Raw genomic sequence first — 19,042 nt, 5'->3', positions numbered from 1 at the left:
GGGCACCCTTTGACAGAAGGGTAGTGCAGTCTGATGTGACCAGAATGAACATTACATTTTCCTGAATGCTATTGGTATCGCTTTGCTTTGGAAACTGAAGTCGAAAACCTCAGTTTATTAAAGAAAAACGACGTGCAGCAAAGCAAATATAGCTACTCCTCATTTAACGAAGGACACTTTTGATGGCATCATTTCTGGTTTATCTGCCACCCTTGAGCCTCTCGTTGTCATTCTGGAGATATGCAGCCCTTTCATCCCCCGTCTCTTCATCTCTTCTGCTGTTTGTTGCTTGGCTCTGACCCTGGAGACCCTGAACTATGCCTGCATTCTGTAAGTTAGCACATTTTAATTTGATTTAACTAAAAAAAAAAAGTGCCATTGTAATGCACCATTTATGCTCATTGGAGGTCACAAACAGACAGAACATGAGTTTTAGTAGTATATAGATAGACTGGCCCATTTCTTTTTGTTATTCTTTACTAACCCTTTAGTTAAGATTCATAAATATAATTTCTTTAATCGCATGAAGTGTACTGTTTGTTATTTCATGGCATTAATTTGTAACAGGGTATAAAACTACACAGCATCCACACTAACAGGGGGTTGGGGCTTGTGCCTCAGTTTCACATGGTTGGTGGGACCAGAGATTGTCTTTCCTAGACTTACACAGCCAAGGAAATCAGTGTTTCATAAGATGAAGTGATAAGATGCTCAACACCACCTCCTCTCCGGACACCCGTTCTTACCTGAACCTCCACTTCTCCCCCCACCAAAGAATTAAAGAAATCAGCAGGGACAGAGCATTGGCTGACTGGCAGGAGACAAAGTGTGGGAATAAAGGGAGCCTTCTCTGATTGTCTTCCAGTGGCTTTTGTTGTTCCACAGGTTGAGGAAAGCAAATGCAATAACAGCATTCATTTCAAGAGAACCAGAATTTAAAAGCAATGATGAAACGCTGCGCCTTGACATTGGTGAGGCCCCACTTGGAGCAAGTGTGGGCCCTTTATCTAAGAAAGAACGTGTTGGCATTGGAGAGCGTTCAAAGGGGGTTCACCAGAATGATTCCAGGATTGAAAGGCTTGTCATGTGATGTGCATTTGATTGCTCTGGGGCTCTACGTGACTTCTCTTGTCAGCCACGATTGCCTCGAACTCCCTTTAGAATACTTCACTGCCTTTGAGATACACCTATCCTCTGCCTTTTGCATTGGCCATTGCTGCCAAACTGTCATCCTGCTGGTTTCCCATTCCAATCAACTTACGCCAGCTCCTCTCTCCTGCCTCTGTCTTTTCTCCACTGTATTACTGATACTTTGGAAAAGGTGCAGAAGAGGTTCATAGTGATTTTGCCTGGATTAGAGCCATGAGCTACCGTGTAAAGAGGTCAGGTAAACTTGGCGTGTTTTCTCTGAAGCGGAGGTGGCTGTGGAGAGAATCGATAGAGCTTGAAAAGAATTATGTGAGGCAGATAGTAGATAGCTGACAATTTTATTCCCAGGTGTCTAATATCAGAGGGTATACATTGAGAGAGATGAAGAGAGGAAATTCTTTAGCCAGAGGGTGGTGCACCTGTGGAACTCACTGCCACAGAAGGCTCAGAGGTCAAATCAATGGGTATATTTAAAGCAGAGGTTGATCGGCACTTGATTAGGAAGGGTGTCAAAGGTTATGGGGAGAAGGAAGGAGAAAGAAACATGGAAAACATACAGCACAATTCAGGCCCTTCAGTCCACAATGCTGCGCCAAACATGTCCTTACCTTAGAACTACCTAGGCGACTCTATTTTTCTAAGCTCCATGTATCCACCCAGGAGTCTCTTAAAAGACCCTATCGTTTCCGCCTCCACCACTGCCACCCCATTCCACACACTCACCTCTGCGTTTAAAAAAAAAAAACTTACTCATGAACTTATCCTCTGTACCTACTTTCAAGCACCTTAAAAATATGTCCTCTCACGCTAGCCATTTCAGCCCTGGGAAAAAGCCTTTGACTATCCACACGATCAATGCCTGTCATTATCTTGTAGTCCTCTATCAGGTCACCTCTCATCCTCCGTCGCTCCAAGGAGAAAAGACCAAGTTCACTCAACCTATTCTCATAAGGCATGCTCCCCAATCCAGGCCACATCCTTGTAAGTCTCCTCTGCACCCTTTCGATGGTTTTCATGTCCTTCCTGTAGTGAGGTGACCAGAACTGAGCCCAGTACTCCAAGTGGGGTCTGATCAGGGTCCTATATAGCTGCAGCATTATCTGAGTTCCTAAACTCAATCCCACGATTGATGAAGGCCAATGTACCGTATGCCTTCTGAACCAAAGAGATAACCTGCGTAGCAGCTTTGAGTGTCCTATGGACTCGGACCCCAAGATCCCTCTGATCCTCCACACTGCCAAGAGTCTTACCATTAATACTATATTCTGCCATCATATTTGACCTACCAAAATGAACCACCTCACACTTATCTGGGTTGAACTCAGATGCCACATCTCAGCCCACTTTTGCATCCTATCAATATCCAGCTGTAACCACTGACAGCCCTCCACAATATCCACAACACCCCCAACATTTGTGTCATCAGCAAATTTACTAACCATCCTTCCACTTTCTCATCCAGGTCATTTATAAAAATCACAAAGAGTAGAGGTCCCAGAACAGATCCTAGAGGCATAGCACTGGTCACTGGCCTCCATGCAGAATATGACACACCTACAACTACCATTTGCCTTCTGTGGGCAAGTCAGTTCTGGATCTACAAAGCAATGTCCCCTTGGATCCCATGCCTCCTTACTTTCTTAATAAGCCTTGCATGGGGTACCTTATCAAATGCTTTGCTAAAATCCATATACCCTACATCTACAGCTCTACCTTAATTAATGAGTTTAGTCACAACCTCAAAAAATTCAATCAGGCTCGTAAGGCAAGACCTGCCTTTGACAAAGCCATGCTGAAGATTGTGAATCATATTATGCCTCTCCAATTGTTCATAAATCCTGCCTCTCAGGATCTTCTCCATCAACTTACCAACGACTGAAGTAAGACTCACTGATCTATAATTTCCTGGGCTTTCTCTACTCCCTTTCTTGAATAATGGAACAACATCTGCAACCCTCCAATCCTCTGGAACCTGTCCCATCCCAATTGATGATTCAAAGATCATTGCCAGAGGATCAGCAATCTCCTCCCTCGCCTCCCACAGTAGCCTGGGGTACATCCCGTCCGGTCCCGGTGACTTACCCAACTTGATGCTTTCCAAAGCTCCAGCACATCCTCTCCCTTAATATCTACATGCTCAAGCTTTTCAGTCTGCTGTAAGTCATCCCTACAATTGCCAAGATCCTCTTCCATAGTGAGTACTGAAACAAAGTATTCATTCAGTGCCTCTGCCGTCTCTTCCGGTTCCATAATCACTTTTCCACTGTCACACTTGATTGGTCCTATTCTGTGAAGTCTTATCCTCTTGCTCTTCACATACTTGTAGAATGCCTTGGGGGTTTCCTTAATACTGTCTGCCATGGCCTTCTCATGGCCCCTTCTGGCTCTCCTAATTTCATTCTTAAGCTCCTTCCTGTTAGCCTTATAATCTTCTAGATTCCTATCATTACCTAGTTTTTTGAACTTTTCGTAAGCTTTTCTTTACTTCTTGACTAGATTTACAACAGCCTTTGTAAACCACATGATGTACCCTACCATCCTTTCCATCTCATTGGAACGTACCTACGCAGAACTCCACACAAATATCCCCAGAACATTTGCCACATTTCTTCTGTACGTTTCCCTGAGAACATCTGTTTCCAATTTATGCTTCCAAGTTCCTGCCTGATAGCCTCATAATTCCCCTTACTCCAATTAAACGTTAACTTCTCTGTTCCTACACCTCTCCAATGCTATGGTAAAAGAGATAGAATTGTGATCACTATCTCCAAAATGCTCTCCCACTGTGAGACCTGACACCTGACCAGGTGCATTTCCCAATACCAGATCAAGTACAGCCTCTCCTCTTCTAGGCTTATCTAAAATTGTGTCAAGAAACCTTCCTGAACACACCTAACCTGACCCCATCTGAACCCCTTGCTCTCAGGAGATGCTGATCAATATTTGAAAAATTAAAATCTCCCACCACAACAACCCTGTTATTATCACTCCTTTCCAGAATCTGTCTCCCTATCTGCTCCTCGATGCCCCTGTTACTATTGGGTGGGTCTATAAAAAACACCCAGTAGTTATTGACCCCTTCCTATTTCAAAGTTCCACCCACAGAGACTCTGTAGACAACACCTCCACGACTTCCTCCTTTTCTGCGTGACACTATCTCTGATCAACAGTGCCACACTCCCAACTTTTTTCTCACCCACCTTGGCCTTTCTGAAACATCTAAAGCCTAGCACTTGAAGTAGCCATTTATAATACTCCTCGCATTAAAATAGACACATCTTAAACCATCGGTCTGAGCGTTTCCCTTCTCTATCAGTTGCCTGTCCTTCCTTTTGCATTGTCTCCAAGCTTTCTCTATTTCTGAGCCAACCTCCCTTTCCTCTGTCACTTCAGTTCCCCCCTGCCAGAATGGAGTGAAGAGGGAAAATAAAAGATACTAGGACAGGTACATGGGGAGATGGATCAAGCACAGGCAGCTGGGACAGACTCAGGAGGGGGTTCTTGGCTGGCATGGAGCAGCAGGGCCCATCACCAGTTTGTTTTCCGGTCTCAGATGTTCATTGAAACCATTTTGCATCAGTACATGTTTTACAAACAATACATTCCAAAGTAAATTTCTTATCAAAGTACATTAGCCATATACTTGTACAGTACTATTGAACGATTCATTTTCTTCTAGGCATGGCAACTCAATGCTTACCCCCAGCCTGGGGGAGGGGGGAGGGAGGAGAATGGGGCCAATTCTGGGGGGGGATGGGGCCAATTCTGGAGGGGAAGCGTGTGTCTGGGACCTGGTGTGGGAGCCCTATCTCCATCCCCTCTCCCATTCCCTCAATCCCCTTCTCCCTCCCTCCCCTCCACTATCTCCCCAACTGCATGTTAGTGTGCACACATCACTGATAGCCCCTTCCCCCAATGCACTCACTGTTGCACACATCCTAAACCTCGCAGGCTCTAATGACCCTAAAAAGTTATGCCCTCCTTCCTACACCAACTCCTTAGCCACATGGTTACCAGTATAATCTTCCTATATCTGGTCGCACTGGCATGTGGCACGGGTAGCAATCCAGAGCTCTCAACCCCAGAGATCCTCCCCTAAACCCTAGCACCTAACTCCCTTTGCAGAACCTCATCACTCATCCTAACCATGTCATCAGTACCAGCATGCAGCACGACCTTTGGCTATTCACCTTCCCAGTTAAGAATTCTGTGGATTCAATTCAAGGTGTCCCAGATTCTGGTATCCAGGAGGCAACATACCATCTGGGAAAGAGGTTCATCCCACTGTCCTGCCTGGAATTTCTACTGTTCTAAATGAGCGAAGCGAGAGGGGAATAAAACTTCACCTACAGCTCTTTTTTTGTCTTCTCTAACTGAAGCCTCTCCTCACTGAAAACTCGAAGAGATTCTGATCTTTCCGACTGGCATCTGGTCAAAGCTTGGGAGTGTGACACGTTCAGATTTCTGAGTGAATCCCTTCCCACATTCAGAGCAGGTGAAGGGCCTCTCCCCAGTGTGAATTCAGTGGTGCACAGGGGAGGGTGACTGAGTGAATCACTTCCCACATTCAGCGCGGGTGAAGGGCCTCTTTCCAGTGTGAACTCTGTAGTGAGACAAAAGGCTGGATGATTGAGTGAATGCCTTTCCACATTCAGAACAAGTGTACGGCCTCTCCCCAGTGTGAACCCGCTGGTGCCTCTGTAGTGTGGATGAGAGCGTGAATCCCTTTCCACATACAGAACAGATGAATGGCCTCTCCCCTGTGTGAACTAACTGGTGTGTCAGTAGGTGAGATGACCGAGTGAACCCCTTCCCACATTCAGAGCAGGTGAATGGCCTCTCCCCAGTGTGAACCAACTGATGTTTCCTTAGTGTGGATGAGTGAGTGAATCCCTTCCCACAGTCTGAGCAGGTGAATGGCCTCTCACCAGTGTGAACCAACTGGTGTACCAGTAGGTGAGATGACCGAGTGAATCCCTTCCCACATACAGAGCAGGTGAACGGTTTCTCCCCAGTGTGAACTCGCTGATGTACTTTCAAGTCAGATGACCGAGTGAATTCCTTCCCACAATCTGAGCAGGTGAACGGTTTCTCCCCAGTGTGAACTCGTTGATGTTCCTTCATTTGGAATGACTGAGTAAATCCTTTCCCACATTCAGAGCAGGTAAATGGCCTCTCCCCTGTGTGAGCTCGATGATGTCTCTGTAGCGTGGATGAGTGTGTGAAGGCCTTTCCACAGTCCGAGCAGGTGAATGGCTTCTCCCCGGTGTGAACTCGACGGTGTCTCTGTAATGCATGTGAGTCTGTGAATGCCTTCTCACATTCAGAACAGGTGAACAGCCTCTCCCCAGTGTGAACTCGCTGATGTGCATTCAGTTGAGACGACCGAGCGAATGCCTTCTCGCAGTCTGAGCAAGTGAATGGTTTCTCCCCAGTGTGAACTCGCTGATGTACTTTGAGGTCAGATGACCGAGTGAATTCCTTCCCACAGTCTGAGCAGGTGAATGGCATCTTCTCAGAGTGCATTTGTAGAGGTTTGTTCAATTGAGATGACTGAGTTAATCCTTTTCCACATTCAGAGCAGGTGAACGGCCTCGCATCAGTGTGTGAGCAGGTTATCGTACTCTCACTGGTGAATTTTCTATTATCATTACCATCGATAACAGAATGAATTGTTTCCCACAGTCAGAACAGGTGGAGTATCTCACTAAGATGTGAACTTGCTGATGTATCTTCAGGCTGGATGACTGAGAAGATTGCCTCCCACACAGAGCAGGTGAATGGCTTTTCCCCACTCTAAACTCACTGGCGTGTCTATGGGCAGGCTGTGTAACTCTCTTCCCACACAGAGAAGTGGAATGATACCTCACTGTGACCAATTTTCGGGCAATTCTGGAAGTCAGATGTCAGACGTCTTTAATCCCTCGCACAATCAACGCAGTTGAAGAACTGATCTCTAATGAATAACAGAGAACTACATTTCAGACACAAAGTACATTTCCAGCTGGAATGAGATATTCTTCATCTCCAAGGATCGACAAATTATATATATCAGTTTTGCAAGGAAATATCTGGTCACTCCTTAAATATCCGGATAGAGTCAGCAAAACTGATGTGTCATTGCGTTTGGGACTCCCATACACAAATTTTCTGCTACTTCTAACCTGCAAAAATATTTACAAAAGACATCAAAGGGTGAAAGACAATATTTCAGGTGAGATTTTCGTCTGCTGTGAGCTCGGACAGCACATTGCTACAAAGTTCAACTCCAGTTGGAAGAACTCATCTTCTAACTGGGCACCGATCAGGCATCCTGACTGACCATCAAATTCTCTGACTGTATCCCTGTCTGTATCAGAATGGGACATTTCTGCCCTTCATCAATCTGTGACATGGCTCAGTTTGCCTCTCTCCATTAGTATTATTTCAATTTCTAGCCACGTCCCACAGCTCCACAAAGAGCACTTGTGAATATACGACTGATGCTGGAGATGTTCTAATCACTCTAATCCCCGCCCAACAGGTGACTGACAGTGTGAACTCACCGATGGGAATGCCAATGAATGTGACGGGGAGGGCAGTAAGCTACAGGTCACTTGTTATCCAGGACAAAAGGTGTTTGTTAGCATTATGTACCCAGACAGAATGGCACAAAACAAGTTCTCATAGGTAGAAAGGTCCAGAACAAGAGGAGGTGGAATAAAGGTGATTTTCTAAGAATTAAAGCCGATGGAAAGATTTTTTTTTAAATGCAGCACGAAGTGACATTTTCATTGACTGGAACGTAGAATGTCCATCCAAGCTTAACTGGGATTTATATTTATTTCCAAGTTCCTAATCATTCGATTTAGAGAGACGGAGGTCGGCAGTGTTTGGGACATCCATCCGCTCCCATTTCCTCCATCTGTGCTTCCAAATGCCCCAAGGACTGGCAGGGAAAACACCAGTGTCACCCGTGGCGGCCTCTTTACCCAGAAATCCCCACGACCGAGAAACCTGTCTACCTGTCACTCAAGGAAAGCTCTCCAGGGTCTGGGTATAGATTGTGGGGCTGAGAGAGAGGGAAAGGACCAGGACTGTCCCATCAAGCAGGACCACAGCGTGTCCAGAGATCATAGTATCTGTCTCTCAGTCGTGGCTCCGATGCCAGAGCTGAAAGGCACCAGAGCCTGGAGTCCCACTCCTACCCGCGGCAAATGATTCTGAGCCTCTAATCCACTGAATGCATACGTATTTGATCACCTAGTCACTGGCAATGAATTCTGAAAACGGAGATTTCTGGATAAACTGTCAGCAATCACTGGTTCCCCTGTGTTATGTGGTTCAAAATCAGTCAACGTTTGTCAGTAGAACTCTCAGCAGCTACTTTAACGCAACAAGCTGCAGAAACAATGAACTCGATATCGAAAGGTATTCTGTGTGTCAATTGTCAACGTACAACCCTCTTACAAAAGCAGATAGCACACGAGATTCTGCAGATGCTGGAAACAGAGTATCATACACAACTGCAGATCAGGCAACATCTAAGCAGAGGAATAAACAGTCGAGACATAGTGAAAGGTCTCACTCGAAACATCGACTGTTGATTTCTCTCCATAGGTGTTGCCTAACCTGCTGAACTCCTTGAGCATTTTGCAGAAGTAAACAACATTTTTTTTCTCCCCAATCAGTTTCCAAATGCAGCTAACCTTTTATTTGTATTGATTGGCCTCGACAGGGTGGATGTGAAGAGGATGCATCCTATAGTGGGGGAGTCCAAGACCAGAAGACGCAGGCACAAACACAGAACCGAGAGGCATCCTTTGAAAGTGTATTCTGAGGAGGAATTTTATTAGCCAGGCCGTAGTGAATCTGAGGTATTCATTGCTACAGGCAGCTGTGGAGGCCAGGTCACTGGGTATATTTAAGTTAGAGGTTGTTAGATTCTTGTTTAGTCAGCACTTGAAGGGGAACGATGTAGGGTTAGAGGGATTTACAGAGATAGTGAGGAGTGTACGGATCAGACAGGTTTATAGAAATAGGGAGGGGTGTGCTGCAGACAGGTTTCCACAGATGCCAACAGTTTTGGGTTCAGAAGGGGTTACGGAGACGCAGAGTAGTGTCGGGATAAGAAGGGATTTCACAGACTGAATGGTGTTGGGGTCAAGAGAGGTTTATAAAAATGAGGAGGGGTATACAGGTTGGAACAATTTACAGAGATGGGGGTGTAGGGGCGGATGTTGTTTCCAGAGATAGGGAGGCGTGTAGGGGTTTACAGAGATGAGGAGGGGTTTACAAGATGGGGAGGATGTAGTGGTTGGAAGAATTTACAGAGATGGAGGGGATGTAGAGGTTGGTGGTGTTTACAGGGATAGGGAGGGTGCCAGGGTTGGAGGGGTTTAAGGGATGGAGGAGGGTGTAGGGATTGGGATTTACAGAGGGGGAGGGGTTGGAGGGGTGGGGATAGGTTTGGGGGATGCAGTGGGTGGAGCTGTTTACAGAGAGAGGGAAGCTTGTCGGGTTGTTGGTGTTTACAGAAATGGGGAGGGGTATAGGAGTCAGAAGGGTTTACAGTGAGGGGTAGGGGTGTAGTGGTTGGAGGAGTTTACAGAAATGGGAAAGGGTGTAGGGTCAGAAAGGTTTTCGCAGATGCCAGGGGTTATGGGTTCAGAAGGACTTACAGAGATGTAGAGTAGTGCAGGGGTTAAAAGGGATTTCATGGATGGTGAGTGGAGAGGTTGGGGTCAAAAGAGGTTTACAGATATGGGGAGGGGTGTACTGACTGGACGAATTTACAGAGATATGTGGTTTACGAGATGGAGAGGGTGCAGTGATTGGAGGAATTAACAGAGATGGGGGGTGTAGAGGTTGGTGGTGTTTACAGAGATGAGGGTGTAGGGGTTTGAGGAGTTTACAGAGATTTGGAGGGGTGTAGGGGTTTATAGTGATGGGGGGTGTAGAGGTTGGTGGTGTTTACAGAGATGAGGGTGTAGGGGTTTGAGGAGTTTACAGAGATTTGGAAGGGTGTAGGGGTTTACAGTGATGGGAGGGGTGTAGTGGTCGGAGAGGGTAACAGAGATGAGGAGTGGTTTACAAGATGGGGAGAGTGGAGTGGTTGGAGGAATGTACAGAGATGGGTTTGCAGGGGCTGGTGGTGTTAACAGATGTTACACCGTGGTAAAGGTTTCACTGTTAAAGTAATGATCTTTCCGCAGAAGCAGTGATTGGTTTATGGTTAGAGATAATGGGAGCTTTGGAATGTGAGCTGTCCAATGAAGGGAGTGTGTTTTTCATATTGCAACTTGACACCAGTGTGAGTGGGGTCTTTTGTTCAGTGAGAGATGAAGGGAGAAGACGCCGTACAGAAGAGATCATAGGACTCAACCCGGAGTGGAGCCGTGATTCGATGAAGCTCGGGGAGATTGAAGGAGGATCGGTGAAGGGGAAAACTGTGAGCTCCAACTTGTGCACATTAGTCTGTTTCATTAAAATGGGCCCTTTTCTTTTTTTTTGCTTTACTGGTCAAATTAAGAATTATAATTAAGAGCGTGTAAGTCAGATTGTGAGGCAGTGGAACTGTTTAAAAGAGAGAAGATTGCGAAGGTTGGTTATTTCTTCGGCAGTTGAACGGGGCACGACTGCGCAAGTGCGTGTAAGTCGGACCGTGAGGCAGCGGGAGTGTTTAAAAGAGAGAAGGTTAACAGAGCGGGCAACGTTGTAGCGGAGTAGGGGAGACAGAGTAAGAAGGCTTTGGCTCCAGAGGCTTTGGCGAGCAGAGGCTGAGGAAGAGCTTCACTCCAAGTGAGGTAAGGCTGGGTAAGTTCCATTAATAAATCAATTACCTAAGAGTAGGTAATGGAGGCAGCAGTTAGGGCAGTTCAGTGCTCGTTTGCAGTATGTGGGAATCATACAATCATCCCTGATGACTACACCTATAAAAGGTACATCCAGCTGCAGCTCCTGAGTTAGGGAACTGGAGCTGGAGCTGGATGAACTTCGGATCATTCCAGAGGCAGAGGCAGAAATAAACGGGAGTTACAGGAAGATGGTCACCCCTAAGAGTCAGGAGACAGGTAGCTGGGTGACTGTCAGGAAAGGGAAGGGGAATAGACAGAATGAGCAGAGCACCCCTGTGGCCGTTCCCACGAATAATAAGTACACCGTTTTGGATACTGTTGATGGGGACGGCCTACCAGGGACAAGTTGCAGTGGTTACGTCTCTGGCACCGAGACGGGACCCTCAGCTCAGAAGGGAAGCAGGGAAAAGAGGAGAGCAGTAGTGATAGGGAATTCGACAGTTAGGGGGACAGGTAAGAGGTTCTGTGGAAGAGATTGAGAATCCCGGATGGTCTGTTGCCTCCCTGGTGCCAGGGTCCGCGATATCTTGGATCATGTTCTCAGTATTCTCAAGATGGAGGGTGAGCAGCCGGATGTCGTGGTCCATGTAGGGACCAATGACGTGGGTAGGAAGAGTGAGGAGGTCCTGAAAGGTGAGTTTAAGGAGTTAGGCGCCAAGTTAAAGGACAGGACCTCCAGGATAGCAATCTCAGGATTGCTACCAGTGCCACGTGCAAGCAGGTTTAGAAATAGTAAGATAGCGCAGATCAACAAGTGGCTGAAGACATGGTGCAGAAGGGAGGGCTTCAGATTTATAGATACTTGAGCAGTTTTCCAGGGAAGGTGGGACCTGTTCCGGCGGGACAGTTTACATCTGAACTGGAGGGGGACAAATATTCTTGCAGGTAGGTTTGCTAGAGAGGCTCCAGTGGATTTAAACCAGATACAAGGGGGGAGGGGAACCAGAGTGTAGGAACAGATGTAGGGGAGAAGGAAGAAAAAGAAAATAGTAAAGTTGTTTGCACCATTAAGTGATAAACAGAGTAAGAGATGGAAAATTTCTTAAATGCATTTATTTTAATGCAAGGAGCATTATAAGAAAGGTGGATGAGCTTTGAGCATGGATTCATACCTGGAAGTATGATGCTGTAGCTATTGGTGAAACATGGATGCAGGAGGGATGTGATTGGCAACTAAATATTCCTGGAATTCATTGCTTCTGGTGTGATAGAATCGGAGGGACAAGAGGGGGAGGTGTTACATTGCTTGACAGAGAAAATATTACAGTGGTGCTCTGACAGGATAGATTAGAGTGCCCATCTAGGGAGGCTATTTGGGTGGAACTGAGGAATGGGAAAGGTGTAGTAACGCTTATAGGGGTGTATTATAGACTACCTAATGGGGAGCGAGAAGTGGAGGAGCAAATTTGTAAGGAGATAGCAGATACTTGTCGTAAGCACAAGGTTGTGATTGTGGGAGATTTTAATTTTCCACATATAGACTGGGAAGCCCATACTGTAAAAGGGCTGAATGGGTTGGAGTTTGTAAAATGTGTGCAGGATAGTTCTTTGCAGCAATACACAGAGGTACCAACTAGAGAAAGGGCAGTGTTGGATCTCCTGTTAGGGAATGAGATAGGTCAGGTGACGGAGGTTTGTGTTGGGGAGCACTTTGGGTCCAGTGATCACAATGCCATTAGTTTCCATATAATTATGGAGAAGAATAGGTCTGGACCCAAGGTTGAGATTTTTGATTGGAGAAAGGCTAAATCTGAGGAGATGCAAAAGGATTTAGAAGGAGTGGATTGGGACAATTTGTTTTATGGGAAGAATGTAATAGAGAAATGGAGGTCATTTAAAGGTGAAATTTTGAGGATACAGAAAATTTATGTTCCTGTTAGGTTGAAAGGAAAGTTTAAAAGTTTGAGAGAGTCATGGTTTTCAAGGGATATTGGAAACTTGGTTCGGAAAAAGAGAGATATCTACAATAAATATAGGCAGCATGGAGTAAATCAGGTGCTCGAGGAATATAAAGAATGTAAAAAGAATCTTAAGTAAGAAATTAGAAAAGCTAAAAGGAGATATGAGGTAGCTTTGGCAAGTAAGGTGAAATAAATCCAAAGGGTTTCTACAGTTATATTAATAGCAAAAGGATAGTGAGGAATAGAATTGGTCCCTCAGAGAATCAGAGTGGACAGCTATGTGTGGAGCCAAAAGAGATTGGGGAGATTTTGAACAATTTCTTTTCTCTGGTATTCACTAAAGAGAAGGATATTGAATTGTGTACGGTAGGGGAAACAGGTAGGGAAGTTATGGAAACTATGATGATTAAAGAAGAGGAAGTACTTGCGCTTTTAAGGAATATAAAAGTGGATAAGCCTCTGGGTCCTGACAGGACATTCCCTAGCACCTTGAGGGAAATAAGTGTAGAAATAGCAGGGGCTCTGACAGAAATATTTCAAATGTCATTAGAAACGGGGATGGTGCTGGAGGATTGGCGTATTGCCCATGTTGTTCCATTGTTTAAAATGGGTTCTAAGAGTAAATCTAGCAATTATCGGCCTGCGAATTCGACGTCAGTGGTGGGTAAATTGATGGAAAGTATTCTTAGAGATGGTGTATATATAATCATCTGGATAGGCAGGGTCTGATTAGGAACAGTCAACATGGATTTGTGTGTAGAAGGTTATGTTTGACAAATCTTATTGAATTTTTTGAAGAGACTACTAGGAAAGTTGATGAGGGTAAAGCGGTGGATGTTGTCTATATGGACTTCAGTAAGGCCTTTGACAAGGATCCACACGGAAGGTTAGTTAGGAGGGTTCAATCGTTAGGTATTAATATTGAACACTTTCAGTCCAGTATTTATTGCTTTCTGTTTTAACTGCACCACACCTCTATTGCCCTGTAACTCAACCCACTGGCTGTGATTATGCCTCGTCTCCTGCCTGTCCTTTCTATCATCTCTGGTGCATGCCATCTCTGATTTATTTCTGTTTTCCCCTTTCTCAGCCCTATCACTCTGGTTCCCATCCCCCTGCCAAATTAGTTTAAACCCTCCCTGATAGCTATATTAAACCTTCCTGTTAGGATATTGGACCCCTTTGGGTTCAGGTGTAACCCGTCCTTTTTGTACAGGTTGTACCTCCCCCAGAAGAGGCCCCAAAGATCCAGGAACCCGAAGCCCTGCCCCCTACATCAGTCTCTCAGCCACGCTTATATCCTGACCTCAGCAAAACTGGATGTCCCAGGTCATTGGTGGTTGGCGGCGTTGTCTGTCTATAATTTCAGCCTGAAGTACCGGCTGGGAAGTAGGAACATTGATGCTGATGCTTTGTCCCAACGTGTGCACAAAGGGCTGGACAGGGACGGAGAGTGGGAGAGCGTTCCTGCCCCAGGAGTGAAAGCCATGTGTCAGTTTTCCATCACGGTGAAGATGGAGGAAAAGCTGGAGATGGTAGATCAAGCGGGAGCTTGTGATGGTGCCATTCCACAAGCTTACTGTAGCCTGCCCACTCTGAAGACAATCCAGTTAACAGAATTGAGTCCTGGGGAAGTGGCAGCTGCTCAGTGAGATGACACGGGCATTGGTACCATTTGGTCAGCGGTCGAAAAAAAGGGACAAGGCCCAAGCGGAGAAGGCAAAACACACTGCGGTGCTCCCATTACTGAGAGAATGGCCCAGATTGGAGTTGAGGAACCAGATCCCATACCAGGTCACATCACGTCTGGACTGGCCTCAGCATTCCCAGCTGGTTCTGCCGGAGAAGTACTGGAGAATAGGAGCATTGTGCTGAAGTCACTTCATGATGATTCTGGCCACTTGGGTGTTGAAAAGACCTATGGTTTGCTCAGAGATCTGTTCTACTGGCCCGAAATGAAGCTGGAGGTCAAAGAGTACAGCAAGTCATGCATTCGATACATACGGAGGAAGACGCTGTCTACAAGGGCCACTCAATTGTTCCACTTGCAGAGTGCAGGCCCCCTGGACCTGGTGTGTATGGATTTCCTGTCAATAGAGCCAGATGCCAGCAACATGGCAAATGTCTTAGTCATCACGGATCACTACACTACACCAGATATGCACAGGCTTTTCCTACCAAGGATTAGAGGGTGTCCACAGTGGCCAAAGTAGGGACGGAATTTTTTAGTGTCGGCTCATACATGAGTTACTGAGCATGCTTGGAGTCGAGAAGTCAAGTACTACGCCTTATCACCCGCAGGGTGATCCCCAGCCCGAGAGGTTTAACCGGACCTTGCTAGACATGCTTGGAACCTTGGAAATCGGCAAGAACAACAAGTGGAGTTCACATATTATATATCTGGTCCTCTGCTACAACTGTGCACGAAATGAAGCTACCAGGTACTTGCCGTATTATCTGATGTTTGGGTGCGAGGCGAGGTTACCCATTGTTTTGGGACTGGCAAGAAAGGCCTGCCACGGGACACTTATCTGAAGTATGCGCCTGATATGAGAAAGGAGCTGAAAAAGGCTTATGAATTAGCTGAGGTCGCAGCTGCCAAGGTGAATCAAGGAAATAAGTGGAGTTATAATGAAAAGGTTAGGTTCTCCCAACTCATGCCGGAGACCAAGTCTTCCTGAGGAATTTGGGGCTATCTGGGGACCAGTGGACAGCTACGCCCTATGTAGTGGAGAGTCAGATGCCAAACGTACCAGTTTTCTGGGTGAAACCAGAAGATGGGAATGGGCCTGTCAAGATTCTCCATCAGAACCACATTCTGCCTCTCAGACAAGAGGTGCAGGTTGACCTAGAGCCCGACCTGGAGCCTACACCTAGTAGGAGGACTTTGCAGTGCTGCAGAGTGACTCAAGACCAACAGCAGGAGAGATTAGACTGGACCCCACCCCTCAAAAGGATATGGGCTCAGAGGATGAAGAAATGGGGTTATGGTATATGCTCCCTTTTACTAACTCCCCACTGATTGACAAAGAGATTCCCAACCTCACACTGAATCAGGTGAAATCGGCAGGACTATCTGTGGACAATCTGGGTTTCAGTAGGACCATGAAGAGGATGAAGCGGGGCTCTGTTAAGTGGAAGAGGGGTCAAAGTTGCAGGAGGGTACGAGTGATAGACAATAGACAATAGGTGCAGGAGTAGGCCATTCTGCCCTTTGAGCCAGCACCGTCGTTCACTGTGATCATGGCTGATCATCCACAATCAGTACCCTGCTCCTGCCTTCTCCCCATATCCCTTGACTCCGCTACCTTTAAGAGCTCTAACTAACTCTTTCTTGAAAGAATCCAGAGAATTGGCCTCCACTGCCTTCTGAGGCAGAGCATTCCACAGATCCACAACCCTCTGTGTGAAAAAGTTTTTCCTCAACTCCATTCTAAATGGTCTACCCATTATTCTTAAACCTTGGTCTCTGGTTCTGGACTCCCCCAACATTGGGAACATGTTTCCTGCCTGTAGCGTGTCCGATCCCTTAATAATCTTATATGTTTCAATCAGATCCCCTCTCATCCTTCTAAATTCCAGTGTATACAAGCCCAGTCACTTCAATCTTTCAACATATGACATTCCCGCCATTCCTGGAATTAACCCAGTGAACCTACGCTGCACTCCCTCCATGGCAAGAATGTCCTTCCTCAAATTTGGAGACCAAAACTGCACACAATAGTCCAGGTGTGGTCTCACCAGGGCCCTGTACAACTGCAGAAGGACCTCTTTGCTCCTATACTCAACTCCCCTTGTTATGAAGGTCAACATACCATTAGTCTTCTTCAATGCCTGCTGTACTTGCATGCTTACATGAGGGTCACCAGGATGCTACCTGGATCACAGTCCTGAGCTACTGTGCAAGGAGAGTTCAGACAAACCTGGGTTGTTTTCTCTGGAGTGGAGGAGGCTGAGGGGAGATCTGATTGAGCTTGATTTGCATTACGAGATACAAATATAGAAGACTGCTGGCATTTTTATCCCCATGTCAAGACGTCTCGTGCACATAGAGGAACCTGTGGAATTCATTCCCACGGACGGTTCAAAGACGAAATCATTGGAGATATTGAAAACAGAGGTTGATCGGTGTTTGATTCATGAGGAGGAAGAACAACGGTGATTTTCTCAAGAACTAAAGCTGAAGGGAGGATTTTGCTTCCCCCCCCCCCCATGCTGCACTAATTAACATTTTCATTAATTGGAAGGTAAACTCGTCATCCGAGATTAACTGAGACTATATTTCTGTTCCGAGATCCTAATGCTTGGATTTATACAGCTGGAGGTGCCACATAAAAGTCCTATCCATAAGATAAGGAAGCATAGAGATGGGGGTGATGTTTTAGCATGGATAGAGGATTGGCTAACTAACAGAAAGCAGAGAGTTGGGATAGATGGGTGTACCTCTGGCTGGCAATCAGTGGTGAGCAGTGTGCTGCAGGGGTCAGTGCTGGGCCCACAGCAGTACATGATATACATTAATAATCTGAAAGAGGGGACCAAGTGTAGTGTATCTAAGTCTGCTGATGATGCTAAATTGAGTGGAAAAGCAAATTGTGCAGAAGGCACAGAGATGTAGATAAGTGAGTGGGCAAGGATCTGGCAGATAGAGTACAGTGTTGGTAAATGTGAGGTCATCCACAATGGAAGGAAAGGTGGAAGAGCAGAGTATTATTTAAACGGTAAAAAATATTGCAGCATGCTGCTGTGCAGAGGGACTTGGAAGTGCTTGTGCATGAATCAGAAAAGGTTGGCTTGCAGGTGCAGCAGGCAGTCAAGATGCCAAATAAAATGTTGGCCTTCATTGCTAGAAAAATTGATTTTAAGAGCAGAGAGGTCATGCTGCAACTGTACAGGGTACTGCTGAGGCTGCATCTGGAGTACTGCATGCAGTTCTGGTCCCCTTACTTGAGTAAGGATATACTGGCTTTGGAGGCAGTGCAGAGGAGGTTCACCAGGTTGCTTCTAGAGCTGAGGAGGTTAGACCATGAGTCACCTGGGTCTGTTCTCACTGGAATTCAGAAGAATGAGAGGAGATCTTATAGAAGCATATAAAATTATGAAAGGGATATATAAGATAGAGGCAGGAAAGTTGTTTCCTCTGGTAGGTGAGACTAGAACTAGGGGACGTAGCCTTAAGATTCTGGATGGAGATGAGGAGGAACTGCTTTTCCCACAGAGTAGTGACTCCATGGAATTCTCTTCCATATTTAACACAAGGTTGAATAGATTTTTGCATTGTAGGAGGGTTATGGGGAAAAGGTAGGAAGATGGAAATGAATCCATGGCCAGATCAGCCATGTTATTTTTGAATGGCGGAGCAGGCTCGACGGGCCAGATGGCCTACTCCTGCTCCTATTTCTTACTTTCTTATGAGCTCGACAGTGTTTATGAGATCTATCCGTTTCTATTTCCTCCGCCCGTGCTTCCAACCGCCCCAAGTACTGGCGGGGAAAACGCTGGCAATTTCATCTATGGCTGCCTTTCTACCCAGAAGACATCACGAACAAGAAATACATCTGTCACCCCAGGACCCAGCGATGCGCATGCGCCGCTGAAATGGTGCCAGCACCTTGGTTCATCAGCGGAAAGCCCCCCCCAGGGCCCGGGTACGAATCGTGGGGCTGAGAGAGAGGGAAAGGACCGGAACCCACAGGGTGCAAGACCGCAGTGGGGCTGGCGATCACAAAGTGCCGCAAATCTCTGTCGCGTTCGGATGTCAGTGTGACTTATCCTCCACCCGGAGCTCCCCTCCTACCTGCGGCCGATCCTTCCGAGCCTCTCGTCGACTGAGCGCATGCGTGATATCCGGGAACAAGCCGGGATCCTTACGCATGCGTATTTGTTTGCCTGGTCACGGACGGCGAAGCGCAGAGGTTTCTGCGTAACGTGCGGTAATCATCTGTGTGGCGTTTACACAGCAAGCTATCACAAACAATGCACTCAAAATTAACAGGTATTCCGTGTGTCAAGTGTCAAAGTACAATGCAGGTAGATAAGATACGAGATTCTGCAGATGTTGGAAAAAGATCATCATCAGAATCAGTTTTATTATCACCGGCATGTGACGTGAAATTTGTTAACTTAGCAGCAGCAGTTCAATGCAATACATAATCT

General features: G+C 46.2%; 1 protein-coding gene across 1 annotated transcript; it reads right to left on the bottom strand.

Annotated features, from left to right (window-relative positions):
- Positions 1-269: 269 nt before the first annotated feature.
- LOC140191390 (uncharacterized) lies at positions 270-18,712 on the bottom strand. Its single transcript, XM_072248767.1, has 2 exons — positions 18,684-18,712; positions 270-7,313 (listed from the first exon to the last, which is right to left on the bottom strand). Exon 2 carries the CDS (start codon positions 6,673-6,675, stop codon positions 5,704-5,706), a length of 972 nt encoding a protein of 323 aa, XP_072104868.1. The 5' UTR covers positions 6,676-7,313; positions 18,684-18,712; the 3' UTR covers positions 270-5,703.
- Between the last annotated feature and the right edge of the window lie 330 nt (positions 18,713-19,042).

The sequence above is a fragment of the Mobula birostris genome, chromosome X (assembly GCF_030028105.1).
Source record: "Mobula birostris isolate sMobBir1 chromosome X, sMobBir1.hap1, whole genome shotgun sequence".
NCBI classification, from domain to species: Eukaryota; Metazoa; Chordata; class Chondrichthyes; order Myliobatiformes; family Myliobatidae; genus Mobula; species Mobula birostris.
Note: the sequence above shows the minus strand (reverse complement) of the source record. Positions and strands in the feature narration are given on the sequence as shown.